The sequence below is a fragment of the Balaenoptera physalus genome (assembly GCF_965194825.1).
Source record: "Balaenoptera physalus genome assembly, chromosome: 8".
Classification (NCBI taxonomy): Eukaryota; Metazoa; Chordata; class Mammalia; order Artiodactyla; family Balaenopteridae; genus Balaenoptera; species Balaenoptera physalus.
In genome coordinates this window covers 95,345,663-95,370,880 of record NC_138887.1, presented here as the reverse complement: position 1 = coordinate 95,370,880, position 25,218 = coordinate 95,345,663, and the positions used below count along the sequence as shown (strand labels likewise).

The following is a 25,218-nucleotide window of genomic DNA, read 5'->3' as shown; positions in this document are numbered from 1 at the left end:
GAGGTCAGAAACAGGAAGCTCACTGAGGACATACGTTTGTAAAAAGAAGCAAGGTTTTCAGTCACCCTTTGCCACTGTCATAGAAAGGCATTGTGTTAAGGGCTCTGTTTTAATCAGCAGAGGTACACCATCCAGGTTAATGCCTCTTTCTGATTAAATTTAAAGTGGCTGTATAATTAGCCAACTTCATTGACCTAGAACACTGGCCCACTACATTTGCCAATGGTAAACACTCCATGCTTATTCATTTACTTCATGGAATCAGAAGGTGATGTGATAAGGTTCTGATACTGATTTATCAACTTGTGTGTAAACCCTTTGGCACTAGGCTCCTGTAACCCACTACGTTACTCATTTTCCTTTCTCCTTTTGTTACAAAATCTGTTGGGTTTGTCTACTTATGAAGAGGTCTCAGGACCGCATTGTCAGCCCAGGAACTCATGAGGAATGCAGGCCTTTCACAAGACCCACTGTTTACCAAGTATGCTTCACACTCTACCAGCCCGACGGGTCTTATGTCCTGCCTGGTGAGAAGAAGAGTGTGTGCCTGTGTACCCTGCTGTGGTCTCACGGTAGAGACACACAGAAGAATAAAGTAGTTGTTCTCTTACAGATGCCAACTTGGGGATGGTGAGGTGGGGGAAGGTAGTTGCAAAGAACACGAGCAAGTGGCTGGCTCCGTAGTAGAAAATCATTAGGACCACACACCCCATTAAATGCATTTGTGAAACTTGGGTATAAGTTTAGTCCGCCGAAAGCAATTTCATACAAGACAAGCTTGATACAACTCAACTCTCCTGAATGAGACTTTCAATAAGGGCTCTTCTGAAGTGCATGTGCACAAGGGTTACCTTACTCTCTGGCCAGCTGGTCTGGGCTAGAGCTTTGAAGATGGGCTCTTTATAAGGCCCTGACACATACCCAGACCAGGAAGCTGGAGGTGAGCCTATGACTTCTGCATCCACCTAAGCTTCTCCCACTGGGGCACTTGCACAAAGTTCCCTATTGTCTTTCTAGCGCTTGTTTCTGTAATAAAAAAACTTCCAAATTATTCTCAGAGTTGAGACTTATCTTTCCAGATGTGCTGTGCTCTTTCTTGATTGTACGAGTGTCTCTCTGTCTCTCTCTTTTTAAAACTACCCCCAGAATTAGCTACTTCTTAAGTTCAGAAAATGAATTTGGCTTGAGAAAAAGGTGAACAGCTGAAGTCTATCTTCTGACTCTTCTTTGAGGTTATGTAGAACCCTAACCCCGGGAAAATAACTATTTATTTTGTTGGATAAATCAGATTAGTTGGTGCTTCTACTGAGGATATTTTTCAGAATTACAATAAGTCTTGAAAAAGGTACACAATGAAATTTAAAAATTTTGATCCATCAATTTTCTGGAAAATAAACTTTAAATGTTTATTGTTCCAGTGCTATGGATTGCAAACTGAACATAATTCAGCTTGAAAACTACATGCTAATATTATCAATGTGATCTTTTTTGATACAGGACAAAACGATTTTGGTAGCCTCTAGAAAGTAACTTGTGCTCTAATGAGAAAAGTTTGGTTCGCTGCTTTATTACTTACAATGTCAGCAAAGACTCCTGGCCTCATCAAATTGATCATCTTGGCTACCTGGTAAACATCCACTGAATTTTCTTTTTCTAGTTGGTGCATGAGGGTTGTCAGAGCACAGAAAGTTCCTGCTGTCACTCCTCCATGCCTGGAAACAAATGGAAGGGACAAAGACTCCATTCAGATGCATCAAATGTTCACATGTGGAACTCACAGAGCACATGGCCTTGATAATTCTGCAGTAAGAACACTGAAATTTTTAATAAATTGTCTCATTACTTTATAGTGCATGGAACTGTGGTTTACTTCTAATCACTGGGGAGTGTTCATGATATTAGTAATGAGACACTTTATAGAAGTTCAATATTTGGTGATACATTTCTTATTTTTATACTATGGAAGGAGTTGGCAGTAAATCAAAATGATCTGACTGAGGTTATAATATATATTATGTAATATTATCATATGCATCATATATAATATGTATTGATATATAACATGATTCCAGCATATGCATTTTTTATTTGTTCACAACTGAAACTTGGAAAGATCTATTGGATAAAAATTCCTGTTTCTGGTAAATAAAAAATATATCAATTTTACTCCTATCCCAGGAAGCCAATGGCTGAGAGACGCCTCGCTGGTTAGCACCTGAAAATTCAGGTTCTAAAACATTGACTCATTCACACAAAGTGTTCTTAGTGTAGAATGCAACAGCAGACGCTTGTGATCGTGCACACATTTTCTGCCTTCAACAGGAGCTCCCAGAGAAGCGGAAAAAAACCCCAAAACTGTTCTGTGTTAACCCTGTCCATGAGAAGCAGATAATCCACCCTGGCTGAACAATTCACGATTGGTCCAAAGTACTAGGTTAGTACAAAGACAACAGAAATATACATACACACAGAGAACGTCAGGTGTGAATTGATTTAAAGTGTGGAACTTACTCATCATGAACAATCATGGGCCCATCCCTGGTGGCAGCTTCTTCTTTGATAATACTTATAAGTTCAAAAGTTTTACTAATGGGGCTATCTGGATTTGGCCATTTGGGACACTGAAAATGCCGCACTTCAAGTACATAATCATCCTATAAGAAGAGATAAAAATTACTGTTTTAGAAAGTGTCATACTGGTTGGTGTGTAGAGGAATTGAGGTAAATCAGGAATTATAGGAAGGCAATAAAACCAAAAAACACGCTGAGTGAGTAGCAGTAGTTGCAGCCTGTCCTCCATCGTGGAAGGGAGAAACTGCCGCGACACCACATTTGCCATGTACAGAGGTGATCTCTTTTTTATTCAGAAATAAACCTTGTTGGTGGGCTTATCTTGCCAATCAAATCATGAACAAAGATGTACCTGTGCCGATAAATTTAAACTTACAAAAAGAAATCTTCAGTTTTAAAATTTGTTTTAAAAATAGCATAGACTTCTTCCTTTAAAAATTGTGAATCACTATATCGTACACCTGTAACTTATATAATATTTTACATCAACTATACTTAAATTTAAAAAAAGAAAAAAGAAAAAAATAGCATAGACTTCTTCAAATACCACCGTTACTCGGGTTTAACTAAGGGAAGAATAAGATTGCTTGACACGGTGTGGGAAATGCTGGTACGGAGGATGGAGACATGGTTTCCACTGCAGTCCCAGTTCTGATCTTTGCTTATTAAGTGACCAAACCAGGTCGTGTGACTTTAAATCTCTTAAACCTCTGATCCCCAGTTTCCCAAAGTGGCTTATACATATATAGAAATTTGATTTATGACTGAACTGGTATTGTTGATCTATAAATGATGCTGGAACAATGGTTATTCACACAAAAATAATAAAATTGGACCCTTGACTCACAAAATATAAAACATCAGTTTCAGGCAGAACTGTAAAACATTTAGAAAACAATGTATTTGCCTTATCAATTTTATAAGTTTTGGTCAAATATTCTTATGTATCCTATATGTTTTACCAGTTTCAGAATTAGGGTAAAGTGAAATATTTAAACCATCTAAAACATGATTTATTTTTTTTCTGATTGAGAAAGTCCTCTGAATTTCGCATGCTTTACTCATCATTATTAGCATCTTTCAATCTTTCACAGGAGCTGTGCAATAATTTATGAACTGTGCTGTAATCACAGAAATAGTTATTGACAAAGAATTCAAATTGGTGCCTTGTAGATAATCAGGAGTCTAGTAAAACAACCCTAGTTCATTGCACTGCATGTTTTCAAAGCAGTTCTTCAATTAACAACCCTCTGTACATCAGTAGAGAGCAGTAAGCTTTTTTTGGTAGGTAATATTTTTCCCATTTTACTTAGGAGAATACAAGGTAAGGACTTGCCTTAAAACGTGAGAATTAGGATTAATGAAATTATTTTTTACTCTCTTTATTTTCAACTTAACTTCCATCAGCAACTGCTTTGGAGTAAAAGAGAAATCTTTGACTTCCTGTGTGTGTAGAAGTCAGGGATGGTAGAGTTTAGTGATGGCTAATTGTTTAATGATTCTATAAGATTTTGAAAATGAAAATGACAAGTGAGGTAAAATTTATTATTTGGGTAATCTGTCTCAATTTGTAAGAAATCAGATTCCTTCTTTTTATTTCTAGGAGAGATTCTTAAATTGGCATATATTTAACATGTGCTTAAGATGAAAAGCTTGTCATTTAAACTAAGTCCATACCTGGGTAGCTTCTAAGATAAAATCTTGCATTATAAGTTTTTCTTCGTTAGACAGACATTTGTGTTCTTCAGCCATAAGAGTGACCGTAAAACTCTCACAATTTATAGGCTCATCCTTATTTGGCCAGTAAACAAATTCATCTTCTGCCTGGAGGATTAAAAACCAAAGAAGATTCTAGATTTTAATAAAATGTTTAAGTCAGACTGTGAAACGAAATTAACTGGTTGCCATAGACAATTCAACTCAAATTTTTCTTTGAATCTCAAAATTTACTCTTATAATATCCTAACAAGTTTTGTTTAAAAAAATGTAAATAGAAACATATGGACTGACTTCCTTCATGATTGCAATTCTAATTTCCTTAAGCAGCATAATAAATACTTAAGTTGATTTCAACCTACTTTTATTTAAAACTGTCATTCAACAATTTCAGACCTGGGATATTGCATCCAAACCAGGTCCAATAATAGACAAGGTGCAACTTCAATATTAGTTTATTGGTTGAAAAAAAATACATTCTTTGTATGCTGGACTCCTGGTGGTTGTGACTTGATACCTACCCTGTAAAGAACATGCCAAGAATGACCTGAGGGACTTACCATGTTTTGACCATCTGGAAGCATAACGACCAGCTGGGCATTATGGTCCCATATCATCCTCCAGAAATCCTTGATGGTATGGAGAAGGGGATGCTGGGTGATGATGAATTCATTGCTCTGATAATAACCCTACAAAACCAAAGAGAAGATAGAAAGAGCCTTGGCATATGACTTTAAACATTCAAAAAACATTTATAGATTAATGGGTACTGTCTTTTTATTTGTAGGTTGTGTCTATAAATAATAATGTGATTATTATAGCCAATGTTACAGACACCTCCTATATGCCAGGTATAGCACTAAACATTTTCTTCCTTTATTCCTCACAGTAGTACTATGAGAAAGGGAATGTGATCTTCATTTTATAGATGATTAAACTGAAGCTTAAGAAATTAAGTGCTGTGCCCAAGCTTACCCAGCTATCACCTCTAGGAGGAGACAACAAAAATGGCTTCTGGACTATGTCTCTTACACTAGATAGAACGGAAATGTAGAGATTTTATATTTCTTACTTTTCACAAGTCCCAATGGCAGAGTGCTAAATTTCACACCTACTGGCAACCGGATACCTTTACACCCTGGCTGCCACTACGGGAGAGGAGCCGGGGGGCACCTGGCAAATGTTGCTGCAGAAACCTGAAAGCTGGTGCCATTGAATTAATCATGATTTCCACGTTACTGCTTACCAAAATCATGGCTCAGTTAGCCCCTTCTGCAATGGAATCTCTCAGATCGCATTCTTATCTCCCACGGGCTCATTTGAAGTGTGGAATATTTTCATTTTTTATTTTTTAAGCTTTATCTTCATTTATTCATCAAGTAGAATTCTACTCAATTGACTTTGTTTTGGTTATAATCTTGTTTGAGAAGCAGAAAATTTTTAAGTTCATATATTCGGATTTGAATGAACAGGTTGTACATAATTAAATGTTTTTCTGGTTAATTGTAGATTCTTTGGCTGGGAAGAGACCTTGAAAGGACCTCTACTTTATCCTGCAACTTCAGTCAATATCCCACTTAAGTCATTCCAGGTAGATAAATATTCATCCTATTTTGTAAATCTTCAGACATAATGTGGCAAGTTTTGTAGGTAATATTTTCCAGCATTTAATTATTTTCTTGACAAGAACAGTCTGTCTTCTATCTAACCAGCACACAATGCAATATTTATATTTGTTCTCTTAACCCATTCTCGATTTTTAAGTAAAAATATCTGCTTCCTGAAACTTGGAAAGATCTATTGGATAAAATGCCCTCTCTGCTCAGCCAGGGTGGATTATCTGCTTCTCATGGACAGGATTAACACAGAATAGTTTTGGGGTTGTTTTCCGCTTCTCTGGGAGCTCCTGTTGAAGGCAGAAAATGTGTGCACGATCACAAGCATCTGCTGTTGCATTCTACACTAAGAACACTTTGTGTGAATGAGTCAGTGTTTTAGAACCTGAATTTTCAGGTGCTAACCAGCGAGGCGTCTCTCAGCCATTGGCTTCCTGGGATAGGAGTAAAATTGATATTTTAAAATAGGGGTATTAAGATGCCCCTATTTTAAGTGTGGCATGCTTTTAGATGCCACCTCCACACATCTCCCTGTTTCTTGCATGGATATACCTTAGTATTTTCTAGATAAACAGAACAGTGATTTTGGCACGGGGATTAGGACCCTTTCATCTGAAGGCAAACTCTGTGATTGATTGACCTAAAATGGAAATGAAGGTCACACAACAGCTACTAAAGCACTCATCCCTCTGATAGTAGATCTAAATGCAGAAAGAAAGTATTGTATCTTTAGAAATCCAAGTCCCCAAATGAGCCCGGTTTGCAGGGTGAGAACCACGCTGCAAACCTGGAGTGGTAATGTGAACGAGACTGGACTTTGCTAAAGCTGGTGTATCCCGGGTCTGCGGGGAATCTGCTTTGGTGAATGAAATGGAGCTGCTTAGACAGGTGAGTGGATGTTTTGTATCTACTCATGGTGAGTTTGGTTCCCACATCTACTCGTTGTCTTGATTAAGGGTTCTCCAGTCCCAGCACACATAAAAACATCAAGGAATGCTGTGCTTCTATTGCTGCTGTGGGCTGTGAGCCTGCAGTCATCAGATACGACTCATGTCCACCTGTGGTGCCTCCCTTATCTGCCAGTCACTGCTTTGGGCAGCCCACTCTGGTTTTGATTCTGATAACACAAGCTGCAGCAGTCTCCCCAGGGGCTCTCTGACTTACCATGATGTAGGAGGCATTGATGTAGTCTGTGCCTTCCCCACTCAGGGATGAAATGCCAACCCTGGATCTTTCCACTGGGAATACAGAACATTCATCATAAACAAGTAAGCTCTTAGCACTGTATCTCCTCCCCGCCCCTGCAAATGCCAAAACATAGCTGCATTTTGCAAGTTGAGTGTGTTTGACTTTTAAGCTAGTTTTTCTATGTATTTTGCACTTCTAGACGAAGACTTCAAGGTTTAAGAGTCTTTGTTAAGTTATATTATCTGGCATGATTAGAAAAATATGAGTGTATTGTTTTTGTTCCAAGATGTACAAATATTGTCAAATTATCTACAAGGCTTCTATTATTTAAAAAGTTGGGGGTTTTTTTCTTCCAAAATTCAACATAGCTTACCAGGGATGATGGAAGACGTTCTGTTCTTTTCTCTGTTGCATTGCTTTAGGGCTGTAGAATAGTCACTCTGTTGTATATTTGATTGACTCAGGAGCTGAGAAAGGGTGTCAAGGAAAAATACAGATTATTTCATTTAAGCCCCTCAAATAAACACACACACACACACACACACACACACTCAGATACACAGGAGACTCAACAAAGATAAGATACTGAATATAAATATATCTGACTTATTTTCCAAGAATTCCTTGAATTAAACTTGTTCTGGGGGACTCCCTGGTACATCTATGTTCTATATTCTATACCAGGAGGGTTGGAATAAGCAGAGAACACTTGACGTCTAGTTTGACTTTCAGCATTAGGAGCCTTCCTCTATGGTGTGGGCCCTCCATTTTCTCTACTTAAATCTCACACTGCAGCTGGGAGATAAATTGCATGTGAGTGTGTATGTATGTGTGTGTGTACATATATATGCATATAGTTGGATTTTATTCATTATTTTAGTACTCAGTCACACGAATTATCTACTTGCTATTTATCTATTCCCCAGTTAGTGAATGTTTGGGTTATTTCCAATGTTTTGCTATGTCAAACTTTGTAGCAATGAATATCCTTTGTATATTTCTTAATGTGCACAGGTGAGGGTTTCTATAAAGAATTAGGCGTCACTGGTGTTTAATTTTTGACAGGCTAACAGATGAAAAAAGTATATCCCGGTTTTGATTTGCATTTCCTTACTTATTGTGAAATTGTTGATTTTAGTTACTTCTTCTTTGATGATTGCCTTTTCATATTTCTACTTCATTGCCATTTACTAATTTGTAGGGGGTTTTGACTATTAAATGTAAATCTACAGTCTGCTAAGAAAGTTGCAAATGTCTTTGTTCTCTTTAATCACACAGACATTTACAGCCAATTCAGTTTTTCCTTAAGATTTCTGTAATTTAACATTTTAATTTAAGAAGTCCTTCTCTACCCTGAAGTTCTCAAGAGATATTTTCCAATATTTTCTTATAATAGTTATAAAAATTTGTTTTCATCTTTAGATATTTAATCCATCTTGAATAATTTCAGTGTTTGAGGTGTGGTAGGGACCTAACAGTACTTGTTTCTACATGGAGATTGTCCTAATATCATTCATTGATTAATCCATCTTTCCTCACCAATTTGTAATGTCATATAACAATTTCCATACACACATGGTTCCTCTGGTTCATTTGTCTGTTTTTCAATATTAATTATATTTGCATAAAAATTATTATATTTGCATAAAAAGTCTTTCATATACAGTACAACAAATTTCTATTCTTTATTTTTCAGTATTGTTTTAGTGTTTTCAATTCTTTACTTTTTTTTTTTAATAAATTTTTATTTATTTATTTTTGGCTGCATTGGGTCTTTGTTCTGGTGCATGGGCTTCTCATTGCGGTGGCTTCTCTTGTTGCAGAGCATGGGCTCTAGGCGCATGGGCTTCAGTAGTTGTGGCACTCGGGCTCAGTAGTTGTGGCTCGCGGGCTGTAGAGTGCAGGCTCAGTAGTTGTGGCCCACAGGCTTAGTTGCTCCGCGGCATGTGGGATCTTCCCAGACCAGGGCTCAAACCTGTGTCCCCTGCATTGGCAGGTGGATTCTTAACCACTGCGCCACCAGGAAAGTCCTGATTCTTTACTTTTCAATGTTGAGGTGGGTTTCTGATAAATATTTGTTGAATAAATAGACATGCAATTCATTTCAAGGACATTTTTCTATGGGTAAACTTGAATAAATACCTTTTCTTATAGGACAGTATATACACCCCCCTTCCAAATTTCCCTAGTTAGGATGTTAACAGGAAACAGAGTCAAATGTCTCTGTTTTTAATTAGATTCTGATCTCATAACTGATATTTCCATTTTGATCCTGAATTATCCAGTATAAGCAATATCAATTCTTTTATTAATTTAATTGTGTAGGGGGTAAATCATATTTAAATAAGAAAATGGGTAATAGATGTATATTTTTAACTTAGAAAAAAGCCATCCTAGCAACATCATGTTAATGCTTTACATTTATTATCTGTTTCTGGAAGCTGTACTGTGCACTTTTTCTTCCTTAAAGTGTTCCTTTATGACTCACATAAGCTTGGCTGAATAAAACATTTATGCTTTCCTGTCTGCAAGTTCTAAGTTCAGCTTCCACCCCTCATCTGTCTCTTACTCCTCCCAAAGCACAAAAGGTGCTGAACGAGAAGGTAAAAAGTCAGAGGGAACTCATGACTACATCTTCTATGTTGTAAGCTGCGGAAAAGAAAAGAGAAAAAACTTCAATCTGGAGGTTTGTTAACTCTCCTGGGTTTTTCCAGGGCCTTCTGAATTCTTCCTAGACATTCCTTCTTCAGAAATTGGCCCTGTTTCTCTAGCAACCCTGAGAAGTAAGAGGTTAGTATAGAAATAATGGGGAACAAAATAACATAGCCTTCATTCTTCTGGAAGATGACAGCTCTGCAAATCCCCCTATCTCTGCAGGCAGGTCTGGTAACAACTGCTTTCTGAATTCTTTGCTGACTGGTTTCTGGAAGTCAGAGAGCTAAGTTGTGAGAGGTAGAACATTGAACAAAGCATGCTCCCCTGTCTAGCTGACTGCCTCGTGACAGGGTGGGTGGGAGAAACTGGGGTTGAAGAAGCTATTCTTGTGGGGTGGCCTATTCTAGTCTGGGGGCTTCAAGTGAGACCGACTCTTCCAAAAAGTAGCACAAACAGCCTGAGCCACAGCACTCGTGGTTAAGTGGTCTGGTTTTCTCAAAGCGAGAAGAGCACTTACACCGTCTGTGTTAGAAGTTCTGCCTGTTCCTCCTGTTCTGTTCTGTGCCCTCCTTTCCTGGACCACGTCTGCATTTCTAGGGTTTCTGAGAACTTTCCCTCTCGCTACTCAAAATTAAGGTTCTTGAAATTTGCCAAGTGGCTTTGTTGCCTGTTGTAAAGGACACAACAGAGCCACTGGGCCAACAGAGCACTCAGCCTGTCCACACGGCTTTGTCCACTCAAATGAGGAGATGCAAGAACATTCCAACCTGTGGTGACACCCAAGAGAGGGGCTTCCGAGAGAACTCACCTTGAATTGTTTGTCTAGCTTTGTTTTGCCTGTTGGTCCAGGAATGAGGAGCCCGTTAACATAGGCGTGGATGTGGCTGTCCGGGACCTCAGTTTCTTTACTAAGTATCGCCTCGACCAGCGCGTCATGAATGAAGACATACTGTTCCTGGCAAAGCAATGACAAACAGGGATATCACCTCAGGTTTTCCTTATATGTACTGAGGTACAAAAGTAGTATCTTCCACTGATGGACAAAAAGCGTTTTATAAAATGGAAGGGAGGACCCACAAGAGATTGCTTACCAGCCCTGGCAGGAAGTCAGATGGAGGAAAAGGTGGTCATCCAGAAACAATACAACTCTTTCCATCCCTCACCTCTTTATTTCTTGTGCATTGGCGTTTAGGGAAGGAGATCGCTGGAAGATTTGGGGAGGCAAAGCAATGCCCTCTCTGCTCATCCTTCAAACCTGAGACCCTCTTCCACATTTTGCACTGACTTCTCTACTTCTGATGTGTCTTCCCCTTCTGCCCATTCCAATTCTCCTTTTAGCCAGTCATATATAATTTAGCACAATTATCTATACAGTTTTTAATAGTTATCTTCTATTTCATGTATGGGACTCTTCCCTCGTCTTATCTGACTAGAATGTCATTTCCTTGATGGAATGAAGTTTGGTTGGTTTGGTGTGGAAGCCCACTCAGTCATATGTTTCTTATTGCTTTCAAGCTGCCATACAGTTTTCAATTTAAATCCATTTTTATTTAGAAATAGTGAAAATAAAATACAGGTATGCAGAGTTTGTCCCGTGTCATATATGGGTAAATGATCTGGGCTTAAAAAAGGGAATAATTTGAGCATAATTCATACTATTTAAATATGAGAATGAATCCATTCATTCATTACATGCTGGAAAAGCTTGAGGATTCTGCAAGAGGAGATGAGGGTTGACTGATCCACTTACTCTTTTTCTGAATCTTGCCTGTGACCAGTGTCATTTTAAAAATATTCGCCATTTGGTCATAAAATAGGCAAAATTTAGCTGGTCCATCCATGACTTATGTGCAAGTACCTGGTGTTATAGTTTGAATTGTGCACGCCTCCCGCCCCCGCAGAAGATATGCTGAAACCCTAACCTTCCAGTACCTCAGAATGTGACCTTATTTGTAAATAGAGTCGATGCAGATGTAGTTAGCTAAGATGAGGTAGGGACTGGTGTCCTTATAAGAAGAGGGAAATTTGGACACAGACACGGACACAGAGGGAAGACAGGCGTGTGAAGAAGGAGGCAGTTAGGCTGCCAAATCCAGGGAAATATGAGGCTATCAGAAGCTTGAAGAGACAGGGAAGGATCCTTCCCTAGAGGATTCGGAGGGAGCATGGCCCTGCCTACCCCTTGATTTTGGACTTCTATCCTCCAGAAGTAGGGGACAACACGTTTCTGTTGTTTTAGGCCACCCGGTTTGTAGCACTTTATTACAGGGAGCCCCATGGGACTAACGCACCTGGTAATACAAACTCTGGTCTATCCAGCATTTTAGGGACATTTCCAACCCTTAGATAAAGGAAATTATCCTTTTTATCATACCTCGGTTTGCACCAAGTAATTTCTTTGTGAACGAATGTGTTTTAAAAAGCCGAATATGTTGACGGTTCCTTCATGTTGAATTTGCTGCAGCATACTGTCTAGCACGATATATGTGCCTGTTCTTCCAACACCAGCACTGAAGAGCACACAGAGAAAGAGACTTCAATGTCAACATAAAATACATTTGAGGATTGGTCACTCCTGGCTGTCTTGTAAATTAGTATCCTTCTCCAAGCAAATGAGCCACTTAGTAAGTAATTCAGCAGTCCAAGACAGTAAGCAGCTTAGGAGTTAAGCATAATGTTTCAAATAGCAAACAAAGTTTTCTTTTTTCTTTCTTGCTTACAGGTCAAACTCCAAAGCAATCTGATTATTCCTGTTGGAGATTTTTTATTTTCAATTACAGTTATTATTCGTTATACATTATACAGTGGAAATATTATGTATCAGAGTATAGCAAATAGACATTTAATTTGAGAAGAATGAAAGCATCGGCCTCACCAGACTCTGAAAAGACAAGGTCTCTGGGTCTGTATTGTCAGGTAAACATGTTTGTAAAGGTTTCCGCGTTAATGGAAAAAAAGAGTTTGCGAAGGCTTTCAGCTGAAAATATCATTTCAGTGAGATGGTGAGGAATAAAGAATAACTTCAGTCATTTCTAAAGGGCCATTATCTAACGACTTCTTCAAAGCCTCTACTGGAGGGACAGAATTCAGAGACAGGGATTCTTTTCAAATGCTCTGACAAGTAGGAAGTACTACAGTGAAGAATTAGCACCCGCTCTGCACAAGGCTCTGGGCCTTTTCCATTCGCTAGGAAAAATCCCTGACCTTCACAGCTATTTTTCCTGCATCTTCCTGTTTCCCTCAGCTTATCGTCAGGCTCACAGATAAAAAACTCAAGATAGGTCTCTCAAACTTTGAGGATAACTCCTGAGATAGGTAATTAGAATGTGTGAGATACTCTGCATATCAAAGGAAAACAGTTTTTTCTGTAAAAACACAGACGCTGCTTTGACAAAAATACTCCACATAGAAATGAATTTGACTTTTGTGGTCATAAAGCTTGGCACAGAAGTCAGCACGCAGTAAACAGTAACTGCTATTTTTGTTTTAACTGAAAAATATTAAATTAAAGCCTCTAACACATTTTTCTTTTTCTCTGAAACATCATTATTTCTATTCACTCACTCAGTCTTGGAAATTAAAGTACCTGGGCAACGATGAATTGATTACACGTTCAATAGGATATATTAGACAGAACTCAGGAAAATGAGAACGGGGTTTTGACCCCAAACTGTTTAAAAACAACTTAAAATATTTTGCAAAATTCCCCATACTTTGTGCACTTTGGTTTTTCTAATGTAAACCTGGCGTATTAAGTCTACAATAGACTATTAACTCCTAGGAACAGGGGTTGTGTCTTAAGCATTTTTATCCCACGACATTATGTTGTAATAAATGCTTGTTTAATGACAAAACGTTGTTCTGCCTGCTTCACGCAGTTAATAAGCTGAAATCCAATTAACCAATCAAATAGAATATTATACATCATAGAAATACCTGGTGCTTTGAAATATTCAGCAATCCAATTCTGAGTCTGGCATACTCACTTCCCAGTAACCAACGTTTCATGCCCCTCAGCTTGTGAAATCATTCCCACTTTGGCAAAGCCTTTGTTCCACTGATTCCCTCTTTGTTAGCATAAGCAGTTCTATGGGTGTGGAAACCCGGCACTGAGACTCACCTGCAATGGACAACAACAGGCCCTACTGCGTGGCGCTTGGCACGGGATGCCTTTCTCACAAAGGTCAGTACGGGAAGCGAGTACTCTGGCACTCCCATGTCAGGCCACTGAGTGTAGTGGTACTGGGTGACCACGCGCCCACTAGGTCTTCCTTTCTGGGAACCCTGGAAGAGACCAGACAGCTAATCAGCTAAGTATAGGAACATGTACCCACGGGGTCCTTAAACATCATCTCTGGATTCATAGCTTGATGTTGGTGGTTCATAACGAAGCTAAAAAAGTACACTGTCATTTGTGATGGTTAATTTTATGTGTCAACTTGGCTAGGCTAGGGTGGCCAGTAGTTTGGTCAAACACCTGTCACACCAGATGTTACTGTCAAGGTATTTTTTAGATGTGATTGACATTTAAATCAGTAAGACTTCCAGTAAGCCGGATTATGCTCCATAATGTCAGTTGAAGGCCTTAAGAGCGAAGACTGAGGTTTCCTGAAGAGGAAGGTATTCTCCTAAAGACTGCAACGTAGAAATCTTGCCTGAATTTCCAGCCTGGAGTCAATTCTTAAAACACCCTCTCTCTCTCTTTAAATACATATATATATATACACACACATACATATATATCCACATACAGATATATGTTTTTCTAAGGAACCCTGACTTATAACTTGCTCTTTTTCTTTTCCTCCCCTTTTCCAGTCTCCACTATTTTCAGTTGGATGTGCAGTTATCACACGGGGCAGGGACTTCTGTTCCTGTGTCACTGCCACCATTGGCACCATGACCAATGTGGTGCTAAAGCCACATCTGGCATTAAGAGACTTGGAAGAAACTTTTGGGATTGAGGTGTAGCTGTGATAAGAACTCTTAATGCCTTTAATTATTTGTATTTTTACCCTGTTTCGGTTATACCACCTGTTTTCTTAAAAAAGGATCGAGATGTATTACTCAATTGATGATAGCCATCATTTGTGGGCTCACCTTTTTGATCTTTGTGTTTCTTAGAGTAAAAGTCCTCACAGTGTAATATGCAAGCATTTGAACACTCTTTTGAGTGACCAGAAAGTTCCCATACTCTTCATTCCCATCAGCAGGCCAGTACTGGTCACATTTTCTCTGCAAAAGAGAAAGTCAAGATGCTCTTTTCATATTTCAAATGCTTAGTGTAAGTCATCCCTGAAATCAGTAAAGATTTGATACCGTGACTCCCTCATTCTTCTAAACATGTTCTTTCCGTTCTAAGTGATTGCAGATTTGTTGTAGAGGAGAGCAGAGAGAGAATTACAGGGCTGAAAGAGACTTGAGATGATCAGATGCAAACTCCCCCTTTCAGATGAGGAAAGTGAGGCCAGATGTACTGAGTTGCTATAAAGCCAGGACTAGAATCCAGCTCCCATGAGTTAAAATCTACTTCACTCTGCATCGCTTTTCAATGAACCTCATTTGCTTTTTCTTACGGAATGAAGAATGCATTTAAATAGCAGGTAGCTTGAGTTACAGTGAAACTTTTTGACCTTTAACAGTTTCCCTTTAGCTGTCATACTTACTTGAAAGGAATCCTGATTAGCTTCCCTGACTTTTGCTGCTTCCTAATGCTGACTCTGTCAAAAGCAACTTAAAGCATTTCTAATCACTATCTCGGGGATGGCATAATAGATGACCTTCATACCCTTCCTTTCTCCACAAGGTTTGTTATCATGACAATAACTTCCACATTATGCTCCCATATCATTCTCCAGAAATCTTCAGCTGTAGATTTCAGTGGGCCTTGGGCAGCAATGTAAGCTTTTGGTCTGTTGTAGCCCTGAAGAAACAAATGACAAATGTTTCTTACTAACAAATTTGTATGCCATTTTTAGCTGTTCAGTTCCTAAGATCAGGAGATTTTTGCTATAAAAGAAAACCATAAAAAAAAACTTCCAAAGTTAGAGAAACTTACTAGTACTAGCAAAGACAGCAACTCTTCTTTAGTTATAATTTTTGTAAAAAAAAGAGTTCTTTTTGCACTGACACAACCACTATTCTCTGCACCTCTAGTCTAAGTGCATTTAATCCAAGTCTGTTTACTATGCTTAACATCTGGTGCTTAATTGTGCTGCTTTGAAATATGTTTGAGGCATTAGGGCTCAGTTGTCTATAATAGTCAGGAAACCTTTGGTGTTTTCTCCTTACCCTCTCCTTGGTGGCACTGAGCAATGCTAATCATTAATAGCTATCCTTCGCTTATTACCCACTGTTGGCCAAGATAGTTTACAAACATTAACCTTAACCCTTAATTTATATGCAAAATGGAAGCATCATCCCTGATTTGGAGATAGGAAACTGAAGTTCAGAGGAGTTAAGTGGCTTTCCGAGCTTTCACAGTTAGCCAATGGCAGAGCTGGGATTCAAAACCAGTTCTAACTCCAAAGCTCATATTCAATCTGACATACACACTTCCTGCTATGGAAGCCTGAAGTGGTTGCCTACAACAAACCTACGGTATACTTATATTTGGTACTCACTTCTTTGAATTAACTGTTCCAAACAGCATAAACCTGAAGGCAGCTAGACTGCAAGGTCAGTGTCAGGAAAATAACTGAGTTCCATTGGCATTCAACTGACCACACGAAAAAAACCAGTAAGTTAGTCAGTGGTCTGCAGTCCCTGGAGATCTACAGTAAGTTTCACAAAGCTGGGTATCCTGTGAAGGGCCCAAGGTTATAAAGCCTGGTAACTGGTTTAGAAATCATGTGTTTGCCTTTTAGCCAGTACTACCCTGAGAATTTTTCAGTCAAAGTTTATCTATCAGCTGCTATCTACATAGTAATGTGCTAGGAGCTATGGGACATTCCAAATAAGCGCTGATCCTACCCCTCTTATTTAAGGAGCTATAAAACTATCAGAATATATACATCCTACCTTGAATGTAATTTCTCAGCCTGAATTCCCTCTCTCACCCAGGAGATAAACCAAGTACAATAGCTTGAATGCCATTCAATCTGAAAACCTTTAGCTACGGGATCTCTTACTACTAATTTGTATTTTTTATTATCTTTCATGTAATACTTATTACTATTCTATGTACAATACCATGGTATAATAAATTCATAGTTTAACATAATTTTCATAAAATTTCAGTTGAAACATGCTTACATCAACATAATTGGCATTGATGTAATCAGTCAGTTTGCCATCCTTTTCAGCAAGTTGTGCAAGCTTAACCCTACTATGATCATCTGTAATAAAAAAAAGAAAATATTTCACTATAGCATGAACTGCTTTTCAGCATAAAGTTCATTAATATTTACATAATAATTTATCAAATACAATTAAAATCAGTGCAAACATCATTTACTTTAGTCAGCTTTTGGTGGATACAGAGATGACAAAAATAAAGATAAATACAACAAAATCCTCTTTCAAGGTTTCCAATGTGGAAGGTGAGAATGGACATATACACAGAGAGGAATGTTCCGGTGTCAAGAGAGAGGTGCAGAGTCCTAGAGGGACACGAAGACAGAAACTGTATTGGTTTGGGATGAAAATAAACCTTTTCATAGAGGTTGAATCCTGAAGTTGGCATCTTAGATGGGTTTCTAAAGGCGGATACTGGGGCTGTGAACACTGCAGAGCCAGTGAAGGGGAGAGAAGAGTGACGGGGGTGTCGGAAAGCTCAGGAAGGATGGCAGCATGCATGTTCTGAACAGGAGGCTGATGGCAGAAGAAGAAGTAGAGAAGGAAGCAGAAGGGGTCTAGAAAGTTTCCGTGTAATGGTTAGAGCAAACAGCTCTTTCAAGGGAAGACCTCAAAGAGGAACTATTGCAAAGGGAGGCAGGGCAACGACTGCCCCAGAACGGAGGACACGGATCCTGTACTGTCAGTAAAGAGGGGATGAAAACCGTGGTAACTTATACATGGTGCACGGTCATAATTAAATGTGTTGAAATGAGGCATTTGGGATTAAATTCAGTTCTACAGAGAAACTATATTTGGAGGAACTGCATAATAAGGAAAGTGTCACTAGAAGGACACTTGGTGATTTCACTGGGCAGACTATTGTTTTTTCAAGGATGAAGAAATGAATACAGACCAAACTATGACAAGTTAAAGAGACGTTCTGGGATAATAATACTTTGGTGACATCAGCAGCTCGCAAAGATGCAGGAAATGTAGGCAGAAATAGATGTGTGGCCATGGAAAGATGGGCCTGGATGCCAGGCTACTTTTGCATTTTGGTTTTCGGATTTTCAGAAGGGTATTACTGGGTAAGTTTTCCGGGTTGCTTTTCTTCATCTCAAAGTAGGACTGTTATTACCTCTATCTTGCCAGGTTATTTCAGGGATGGAATGAAATGACGAATTCACAGTGCCAGGCACATAGTAGGTGTTCAACAAATGTTAACCTCTATCTGCTTCTTAATTAGCTGGTGGGTATTTTCTATTTAGCTTGTAGAGAGAATGGTCTAACAACCACTTCACCCTGTCCAAGAAGCAACTGAGTTTTTATGTGTAGCAGGATAGCTGCTTCTGTTGAGAAAGACAAACATGAAGCAGAACTTTCTATCAAAATGGAAAGACTGGTGTAGACCTTGTGGGAAAAAAAGACAGCATCCATGCAAACTACTTAGAACTGTGATCGTAAAAATTCCCATTCCAGAAACTAGAATGGAACCAGAATTTAAATAACCAAGCTGGTAATACCATGTTCACATGAATCTAGGAAGGCCCACTGAATATATAAGAAAGGATATAAGTTGAAGTTTTGGGGAAGAATGAAGATGAATTTTAAGAAATGGAGGGGGCTATAAAGGAAAATAAAAGGGAACAGATGTAAATAAGAGGTGCTGCAATAAGACGGAAGAAACCTGCTAATTTCATACAAAAAAATAGGTAAACTTGTCCTAAAGAAAAGAGCCAGAAAGCTGCTCATGGAGGAGAAAAAGAGAGGTCAGCTAAGGTAGTAAAGGGAGAGAAGAAATAAAAAGAATGAATCCAATTAACCCTTTATCAGACCCCAGGGGAGAATGGCAAGAGAGGAGGGAAAAGGGTAGAAGGAAAAAATAGAGTCTAAAGAAAATCCCATTTCATTAGTAAATTCACATCAAGTAGGGGGATCTCAAGTGAAAATAGGACTGTGGAATATAAATAATGACAGAAAACCATAAGAACAGATTTACAGGCCATGGGGTCTGAAGAAAGGACTGGATTAAAATATGAGTTTAGGGCTTCCCTGGTGGCGCAGTGGTTGAGAATCTGCCTGCTAATGCAGGGGACACGGGTTCGAGCCCTGGTCTGGGAAGATCCACATGCCACGGAGCAACTAGGCCCGTGAGCCACAACTACTGAGCCTGCGCGTCTGGAGCCTGTGCTCCGCAACAAGAGACGCCACGATAGTGAGAGGCCCGCGCACCGCGATGAAGAGTGGCCCCCGCTTGCCACAACTAGAGAAAGCCCTCGCACAGAAACGAAGACCCAACACAGCCAAAAAAAATAAAATAAATAAATAAATTAATTTAAAAAAAATATGAGTTTATTTTGTTCAAAAGAAACAGATGTCATTAATTGCAGAATGTATTTAAACTGGAGTGGTAAAACACTCCGTATTATCTAACGCAAGTCTCATCCCCTGATACAAAGGTCCTGAAACAGCTACACCGAGGTCTGCTGTCAGAGGACTTCAGGACATTGAACTAAAAGCACCGCAACGACAATGACAACAAGTCAGAGTTGAGTGAAGGATATACTTACAGGCAACAATATTTATGTATCGGTTCTTGTGCTTATTGTCAGGGTGATTGGAGCTGTCTGCTGTGATACCTAAATCAACAGTACAGCTCTGCACCTCCTGTAAAGAAATTGTACGCATAACGTTTTAACACACATCCTTTCAAACAAAGTGCCTTAAAATATACTACAGAAGACAAAACAAACAAAACAATCTATCCAAAAATTTTTTTTTATATGTTACAACTATTTCTCGGCTAAAAGAAAATGCAGTGAAATAATGCCTTACCTGGTAAAACTCTTTCAGTGTCTAATGAGGGAATGAATGCCAAAAAAGTAAAGAAATCAAATTCCACAGCACACGACAAATGAGAAAAGAAAGTGTTCATATTAGGTTTACAATGGAAAACCATGATCATGCAATAAATACATTTGTCAAATACTAACAAAACAGAATGTCTCAAACAGTTGCATGCAAATCAAAACTTCTAACAGTTTGGAACCTTAACATTATGTAAAAGGAAAAAAATAACACTTTTAGAAGGGGACAGTGGTATAATAATATGACGAATTTTAAAAATGCTGATGAGAAAAACCACATACTTGATGACACATTTTAACATACTAGTCAGATTTACTAATATTCAAATATAATTGTATTTGATCATGATAGAACTATTTAAAACTGAATTAGTAGTACATTTTTTTTGTTTGTTTATTTTGAGTAATTTTAAAGAGTAAACAGTTTCCTATTAGGTGGTCTGTAGAGCTGTCAAAACATTAGAAATCTCCTGAAATTTTTTTTTATCATATATACTATGTCTTTTGAAACAAAATTTAGATAGTACTACTTTCTACATATTTAATTAGTAGACCTCTTTTTAATTAAAATAAAACTTCAATGGGTAGAGAGAAATTATTTCTGCCATTTCTCTTTTAAAATGAATTAAAATCCTTCCCAGGGATGTCTTCTATCTAAATATATTAGTTTGGAATTTACAATTATTTAGTACATATTAAGATAATAACGTGAAAGCTTTATAATTTTTGAGAAAGTATATAACTTAAATATAAATCTGATTCATCAGCAAAATGGCTCAGCCTTTCACTAAACAAGCTTTTAAGTCCTCTTCTGGAGCAAGTCATTCTGACTCTAGATTTAAAAACAATTTAATATATGAACCACTGAAAAGGTGTAGCATTATTAGTTATTAAGCTAACTACTAAGTTAATGAAAAGTTTTCTTCAATCAGACTGTGAGTTAAAAGCAATGGAATTAAGAAAATACTTTTTGAGTAAAAATGTGAGGTTATTTTATTAATTTAATCATTATGAACTGCTTAATAATATTCAAAATGATTTTATAGTTGTGAAAACTGTGACTCTGCCTTTGTATATATGCCTATCAGCAACTTCTACAATAAACTGTCTATTTTTCCTTATGGCTTTTAACATCTGGAAGATTAGACACACCCTTAGCATTTTCTCCCTTTTGCAACTATGATTTTGTTTGATGGATGCCTGATAGTTTCTACAAGTTAATACTGCACCACCCAGTAACCTCTATTATGGTAGGAAAAAATAATTTGATGTTTTAAAAATATAATTCTTCATATTATTCCACTTTACTTAGTAGTCACTTCACACTGCTTTCTAATTCAATGTAGCTATGACTTAGACTTCTTTTAAGATTAAATTAGCTGATTCCTACTGTTTTTAATTTAGTGAAAACATATATTTCATTTCTCTTTCCTTTGGTTTCTTAAAGCTTTCTGATCTCTGGCATTTTGCTTCCGTAAATATGTTCTTGTTGATCTGATTCGTGGGGAGCAGTTTCTGTGTATATTAGGGACGATGGTATATCCTCTGATCAGGATCAGACCTCAAAGGGCTTCAAAGAGTGAGGTCAACTGAGCACTTGGGGCTGAGGTGAGGAGGCGAAAGCAATGTGATGCTTCCTGAAGGGGAGAGGCTGGGGAAGGGGTGGGGATCCCTCGATTTCTAGAATGGAAAGGACATGAGTGTTAGGTTTGAATCCCAACCCTGCTATTTATTAGTTGTTAATTAACTTCTGTGGAAGTTGATTTCATCAGCAATATGAATAGAAATGAAAACAAATAACTTCCAGAGTTGGGTGAAGGTTGAATGTAGAAGCATCTAGTACAATGATCGGCATATTAGGGAGTGCTCAATAAGAGTAACTTTGTGTTTTGTGGTTATTATTGTTAACTGTTGGTTTCTGGCACCCTATTTTGAAAAAGCTCCTTAACTGACAGTTCAGTGGGCCATGATAAATTTGCAGTAAATTTCTCTGCCCCTACCATCTAAGAGTGTTTTACAGAATAATACTAGAAAAATTTTCAGTGATTGTGAAGTTCAAATGTTTTTTAGAAATGCATATTTTCTTCAGAAGATGGGGTTTTACCTTGTATAATATTTATTATGTCGTATAATAAGAGCTTCTGCATTTACACTGTTGTAATCTTTACAATTAAGAGCTTGTATGTACTTTGGCTGAAAATTATGAAATTTACTAGTTTACTATAATTTATATAATTTAGGAAATTAAAAGGAATCAGTGTTACCAATTCAGATTAAAAAAAGAATACTAGAGCTCTGATTTTATGGGAGAGAATTAACAATGTTTTTGTTTTTTCCACTATTACAACTTGAATTTTAAAATGGAAAATCAATTTTCTAAATTGTATGATAACCATAACACATATCCTAAACACATAATTGATTATGGAACTAATAATCTTGCTAGAAGTGAAAATGGTTTCAATGTCAAGAAATAGCCTATTGCTGAATTTTTAAAATTTACTATTTTCCATATTATTTAAAATAGACATATTAAAATCATACCTCAAATTCTTCAGTAAACCCACTACTTGCATGTAAGTCTGCAACATGCTTTGGAAAGTGCTTTACTGGAATTGCTCCAACATCATCTAAGTGAATAAAAAAATCAGGTTGGAAAGGATAATTCAACAGCAATAAATGTGCCTCTCATTTATAGAGATTTATAAAGAGCCTTCTTCTAAAACAACTTCAAAGTTCACTTATTCCTATAATCCCGACTGAATCTATGTTCAAAGAAACATTCAGCAACAATTACCAATTTTCTCTATATTTACTTTCAATCATAACCTGCATTTTAGAATTCTGATTTGATCAGGAATCTCTTTTCCTTTCATACTCTAAAGAGAAACTTAATTTTCAATGTTAAGTTATAAATAATACCACAGCCTCACTTCTTATCAACGGAATGCATCTCTTTATGGATAACTTTCTTTAACATGAGTGGGAGTTGCCTGCAAATTCTGGGAAAAAAATGCAGAAATAATATATTTTCAATTTTACCCTGGACTAAACATAATATATAGTGCAATTTCAGTTTTATAAAATTGTACAGTTTAATGCCTCTCCGTTAAATAGTCAGATGTTTACATTTGAAAACATTTTTTCCTTCTTTCTATAAATAATAGAAAACATTTATATGCAGACTATTCATTAAGGATAATGTCAAAAACCTTTGGGACTTTTAATCTGTAAAATTTCAAGAATTCTAACTTGAAAATATGCTATGTAAACAAAGTCATTGGATCTGTTAACTAATTGTGAAGGGGCCAAATTATTTTACCTGGTTCTGTTTTTTTCTTTTTTTTTCCTGGAAAGACTTTCTTAGATTAAACATATTACTAGTTCACAGTGTGCAATTTCACAATTTCCTTCCTCTGACAAGGAAACATCAAACACATTTCACTAGAACCAGTTAGTTACATCAACAGATGTTCAGCATCTAGGCCATTTAATATTTTTAAGCTTCAGTTACCGAGAATTTGTTGATTTAAAAAAAATTAGAATCCATCTGTTCTCTTTTGGATGAGTATACCTGAATACTAAAATTGAATTAGCGAGTTAACCTTAAGAAACACTAGACAAAGGTGTAATTCCACCTTCACACCTACAGAAGGATCTTGCCTAGAAGTAGCTTTTATAATTAGACAAGAAAACAGAAATAATTTGTCACATTTAAATCGTTAGTTCTCCTAGTAAAGCTTCGTCAAAACCACGGATATTATCCTGCACAGCTAACCTCTTTCCACAAGCAAACTGACTACTTCTCATTTGCCATCATGTCTTTTGGTAATTCTTTCACGAATTGGTCTTCAAGTAAAAGGAGGAGATGCCCTTGATCACCGTTCTTCTAAGAAGTAGAACAGGGAATTCTGGATTTCCTGGACAACCTGATTTTGGATTATTTTATTTATTGTTAATAATAAACTGTGTTGGACTTTGGATAATGGTATAGTTAATTTGCATAACCCACACTGACAGGATATGTAGAAGAGGTATGTTTGAAAGTGAAGGGAACTAAACACAACAGATAACCAAGATCAATTGGTCTCAAAATTCGAAATATGTTAATGAGAAATTGTGCTGTACTAAAAGAAAGAATTTTAATATAAACTAGAAAAACAAAACAGTGGTGGTTAAAGACACAGAACTGATACAGTTGATAAAAGAGGTAAAAGAGCAAAACACTTCTTATTCCTATGCCTGTTGCAAATTACAAGGAAAATGCTTCCCTTCTTTTTGTTTTTTAAATCATGAGACTTCAGAAGATAACTTCATGTAGAATTTGAGCCTCAAGCAATAACATGGCATCTCAGACAATTTAAAAAGAGGCTTCTGTACAAAGATGTAGAGTGGAATGTTTCCATTTGCTTTCCCTGGTTTGGTGACTCTCCATGTCCTTGTCTCGTCCTCTGTCCTCCAGTTCTGCTTCCTTAATTCGCACATTTCTAGAAAACTTTTTTTTTTATTGTTAGCACTTTTCATTTTGAAATGTTATAAAATGTTAATTCAGTAAGTGTCTGTGACCTTAGTTACAGTGTGAACTCTAGGGTCAGTAAGGGTCTTAAAATGACCCTGGTTAATTCTTGAATATTGTTAACTAGGTAAGTTCTGCTAAAACAGTTGATGTTTTCCCAGGGATACAACTGACATTTTTACTTAAAGTATTTCCGGCAACCACACATTCTTTGTGCTCATGTTTTTCTTGTACCCTCACCACTTTAAAATTTCTTTTTTTTCCCGTAATGTAGTTAAGAAACCTTTTCACACATACACTCAGATAATCAGAAGGGAACTAAACTTTATCCTTATTTCTGTGGTTTTTGTCCTGTCCATCCTTACTGCAATGATTTAGTCTGACTTTTGTTGTTTAGGTTTCCATTGAAGGAATGCAAATGACTGAAAGTCAGCATTATTCCTTATTGATATTTTATTGCTATAAATATTTATGTTCTTTAACATATAACATCTGAACAACTATAAATTATTTTGCCACATCACCTGTATGGTTAAGACTGTTCAAAACATTCTTTTTATTAATTAATTACTTTAAAAAAATTAATTAACTAATTTATTTATTGGCTGCGTTGGGTCTTCGTTGCTGTGCACGGGCTTTCTCTAGTTGTGGTGAGCTGGGGCTACTCTTCATTGAGGTGCGTGGGCTTCTCATTGCGGTGGCTTCTCTTGTGCAGCATGGGTTCTAGGCACGCAGGCTTCAGTAGTTGTGGCACGTGGGCTCAGTAGTTGTGGCTCACGGGCTCTAGAGCGCAGGCTCAGCAATTGTGGTG

General features: G+C 37.4%; 1 protein-coding gene across 3 annotated transcripts in view; it reads right to left on the bottom strand.

The window, feature by feature from the left end:
- Window positions 1-25,218, bottom strand: part of PTPRZ1 (protein tyrosine phosphatase receptor type Z1) — a 163,158-nt gene that overhangs the window by 983 nt on the left and 136,957 nt on the right. For all 3 annotated transcript variants that reach the window (XM_082472220.1, XM_082472222.1, XM_082472221.1), the window contains 15 exons: window positions 22,436-22,521; window positions 19,860-19,880; window positions 19,595-19,691; window positions 17,001-17,083; window positions 15,535-15,669; window positions 14,847-14,981; window positions 13,867-14,030; window positions 12,121-12,256; window positions 10,555-10,701; window positions 7,465-7,558; window positions 7,068-7,141; window positions 4,848-4,976; window positions 4,249-4,395; window positions 2,512-2,654; window positions 1,577-1,712 (listed from right to left, as the gene is read on the bottom strand). In XM_082472220.1, coding sequence (XP_082328346.1) covers window positions 1,577-1,712; window positions 2,512-2,654; window positions 4,249-4,395; window positions 4,848-4,976; window positions 7,068-7,141; window positions 7,465-7,558; window positions 10,555-10,701; window positions 12,121-12,256; window positions 13,867-14,030; window positions 14,847-14,981; window positions 15,535-15,669; window positions 17,001-17,083; window positions 19,595-19,691; window positions 19,860-19,880; window positions 22,436-22,521 — 1,727 coding nt within the window. The remainder of the gene's footprint in view (window positions 1-1,576; window positions 1,713-2,511; window positions 2,655-4,248; window positions 4,396-4,847; window positions 4,977-7,067; window positions 7,142-7,464; window positions 7,559-10,554; window positions 10,702-12,120; window positions 12,257-13,866; window positions 14,031-14,846; window positions 14,982-15,534; window positions 15,670-17,000; window positions 17,084-19,594; window positions 19,692-19,859; window positions 19,881-22,435; window positions 22,522-25,218) is intronic.